The sequence below is a fragment of the Rhinopithecus bieti genome, unplaced genomic scaffold, assembly GCF_001698545.2.
Source record: "Rhinopithecus bieti isolate Rb0 unplaced genomic scaffold, ASM169854v2 scaffold_31910, whole genome shotgun sequence".
Taxonomy (NCBI): Eukaryota; Metazoa; Chordata; class Mammalia; order Primates; family Cercopithecidae; genus Rhinopithecus; species Rhinopithecus bieti.
In genome coordinates this window covers 4,447-7,509 of record NW_016813520.1, presented here as the reverse complement: position 1 = coordinate 7,509, position 3,063 = coordinate 4,447, and the positions used below count along the sequence as shown (strand labels likewise).

Below are 3,063 nucleotides of genomic sequence, written 5' to 3'. Positions count from 1 at the left end.
AAACGGGGTTTCACCGTGTTAGCCAAGATGGTCTTGATCTCCTGACCTTGTGATCCGCCCGCCTCGGCCTCCCAAAGTGCTGGATTACAGGCGTGAGCCACCACGCCCGGCCGAAAAGTGGACATTTTGGGTATTATTTTATTTTTATTTTTATTTTTTTTGAGACGGAGTCTCGCTCTGTCACCCAGGCTGGAGTGCTGTGGCCGGATCTCAGCTCACTGCAAGCTCTGCCTCCCGGGTTCACGCCATTCTCCTGCCTCAGCCTCCCGGGTAGCTGGGATTACAGGCGCCCGCCACCTCGCCCGGCTAGTTTTTTGTAGTTTTAGTAGAGACGGGGTTTCACCGTGTTAGCCAGGATGGTCTCGATCTCCTGACCTCGTGATCTGCCCGTCTCGGCCTCCCAAAGTGCTGGGATTACAGGCTTGAGCCACCGCGCCCGGCTGGGTATTATTTTAAAAGATTCTGGATCTTACTTAAACCTTGTGTATTAGTAGGCCTTTTCTGACCCCACTATGGTGGGTGAAGGGGGATACTCTGTCATTATTGACAGGTGAAAGTGAAAGTCCTGGCTCCCCACTTGACCTTATCTGACACCTCCCCAGCAGGAGCAGGTAGGGGCACCTCATTACAGCCTGGGTAAGTATGGAAGTCTAGGTTCTTCATTTGGCCTTTGCTGGGAGGGTTGGGGGTAGACCACAGTTTTCCTGTAGTATTTGGCTGGAGTACAGAGATTATTATTTTAAAATCTTTGTGTTGTTAGGTTGTTCCTTTCTGGTCCTTTGGCCAGAGAAAGTAGGTTTTGTGGGGGGCTTATACTGGTCTGCAGCTGTTGACATTTATGGGCTGCCAGTTTGTCCCACACCCAGTCTGGAATATGTGAGGCAAAAAAAAATTCAGGGAACTCACCACTGCACCACTGTGTCATTCCTTGGGCCCCAAGATTTCTACTTTCTAGTGTCTTGTGCTTGTTTTATGGATAATGTCCTGGGCTTTTAGTTGTACTTAGCATGAGGACTAAGGAAAAGTACATCTGATCAACTCTATCTTCCCAGAAACAGAGAAATGTTCTTTTGAACACACTAATTTGACTACGGCACTGTGTAGCTTAAAATACTTCAATGTCTCCAACTACCTACAGGTTCAAATCCCAAAACAAAAAATTCACGGGAGAGAGACTGTTAGATACACCTCTATGTTCCCAAAGCCCAGTATGGTTCTTTCTTTTTGTATGTGAGACAGGGTCTCCTGTCACCCAGGCTGGAGTGCAGTGGCACGATCACAGCTCACTGCAGCCTCAACCCCCCAGGGTCAAGCAATCCTCCCACCTCAGCCCTACAAGTAGCTGGAACTAGAGGCACATGCCACCATGCCCAGCTAATTTTTTTTTTTTTTCTGAGATGGAGTTTCGCTCTTGTTGCCCAGGCTGGAGTGCAATGGCACGATCTCAGCTCACCACAATCTCCGCCTCCTGAGTTCAAGCGATTCTCCTGCCTCAGCCTCCCGAGTAGCTAGGATTACAGGCATGCGCCACCATGCCTGGCTAATTTTGTATTTTTGGTAGAAAGGGGGTTTCTCCATGTTGGTCAGGCTGGTCTCAAACTCCCAACCTCAGGAAATCTGCTCGCCTCGGCCTCCCAAAGTGCTGGGATTACAGGCATGAGCCACTGCACCTGGCCTGTTTTTTATTTCTTTATTTCTTTTATTTTTGAGACAAGGTCTCACTCTGTCACCCAGGCTGGAGTGTAGTAACATGATCAGGGCTCACTGCAGCCTTGACCTCCCAGACTCAATCAATTCTCCCATCTCAGCCCCCCAAGTAGCTGGGACTACACGTGTACACAACCACGCCTGACTAATTTTTTAGATTTTTAATAGAGGCGGAGTTTCTCCATGTTGCCCAGGCTGGTCTTGAACTCCTAGACTCAAGTGATCCATACGCCTCGGCCCCACAAAGTACTGGGATTACAGGCATGAGGCACAGCACCCAGCATTTTTTCTAGTGATGGAGTCTTGCCATGTTGCCCAGGCTGGTCTTTAATTCCTGAGCTTAAGTGATCTGCCTGCCTTGGCCTCCCAAAGTGCTGGGATTACAGGTATGAGCTGCCATGCCTGGTCCAGCATGGTGCTTATAAGTAGTAGTCACTCTAAATGCTTGATAATTGCAGAATTGGGGCTTAAGTTAATGCGTTCCCAGTATCAGTATGCATTTTGTTGAATGTTACATTTTCTTAAAGACTACTGCATAGCCAAAGGTACCCAATGTGCCTGAACAGACATACCTGCGCTGTGTCAAGTGCTGAGAGAATTGTCATAGCTAGAACTACACTTACCTTCCACAGGCAGCCGCCGTCGCATGGCCAAGCGTTCCATTTTCCTCTGTGTCTCTGCCAGACTAAAAAGAACTCCATATACATATTGACGAGCTGACCGGAATAAGAGAGCAGCTGGAGGCAGCTCCATGTTACACTCATCCTCAATACATACGGGAATCTTAATTTCACCCTAACAAGAGAACGTTCCAGGGAAAAGGAAAAAATGAGTTACCTCAAGGTTTAGAACTGAGCTGAGAAGAATCAATAATAAACTGTAGCCTCTGTGGTCTATCCACTAAATTTTTTATTTGTATTTAGACAGAGTTTCATACTAAAAAGAAGCTCTAACAAGCTTAGCTGATTGCAGCTAACTTATAAGCTATATTTCATTTTTAAAGTTTCAACGGACCGGTGCGGTGGCTCACGCCTGTAATCCCAGCACTTTGAGAGGCTGAGGTGGGCGGATCACCTGAGGTCAGGAGTTCAAGACCAGATGAAATCCCGTTTCTACTAAAAATACAAAAGTTAGTCAGGTATGGTGCGGGCGCCTGTAGTCCCAGCTACTCAGGAGGCTGAGGCAGGAGAATCACTTGAACCTGGGAGGCAGTTGCAGTGAGCCAATATCGTGCCACTGCACTCCAGCTTGGGCAACAGAGCGAGACTCTGTCTCAAAAAATAAAATAAAATGGCCGGGCGCGGTGGCTCAAGCCTGTAATCCCAGCACTTTGGGAGGCCGAGACGGGCGGATCAC

The 3,063-nt window shown here is 48.1% G+C and overlaps 1 protein-coding gene across 1 annotated transcript in view; it reads right to left on the bottom strand.

Annotated features, from left to right (window-relative positions):
- Positions 1-2,330: 2,330 nt before the first annotated feature.
- The window catches only part of LOC108512987 (constitutive coactivator of PPAR-gamma-like protein 2), a gene marked incomplete at its 3' end in the record, with an annotated part of 4,142 nt that continues 3,409 nt past the window's right edge, over positions 2,331-3,063 (bottom strand). The window contains exon 5 of the mRNA XM_017848572.1: positions 2,331-2,502. Coding sequence (XP_017704061.1) covers positions 2,331-2,502 — 172 coding nt within the window. The remainder of the gene's footprint in view (positions 2,503-3,063) is intronic.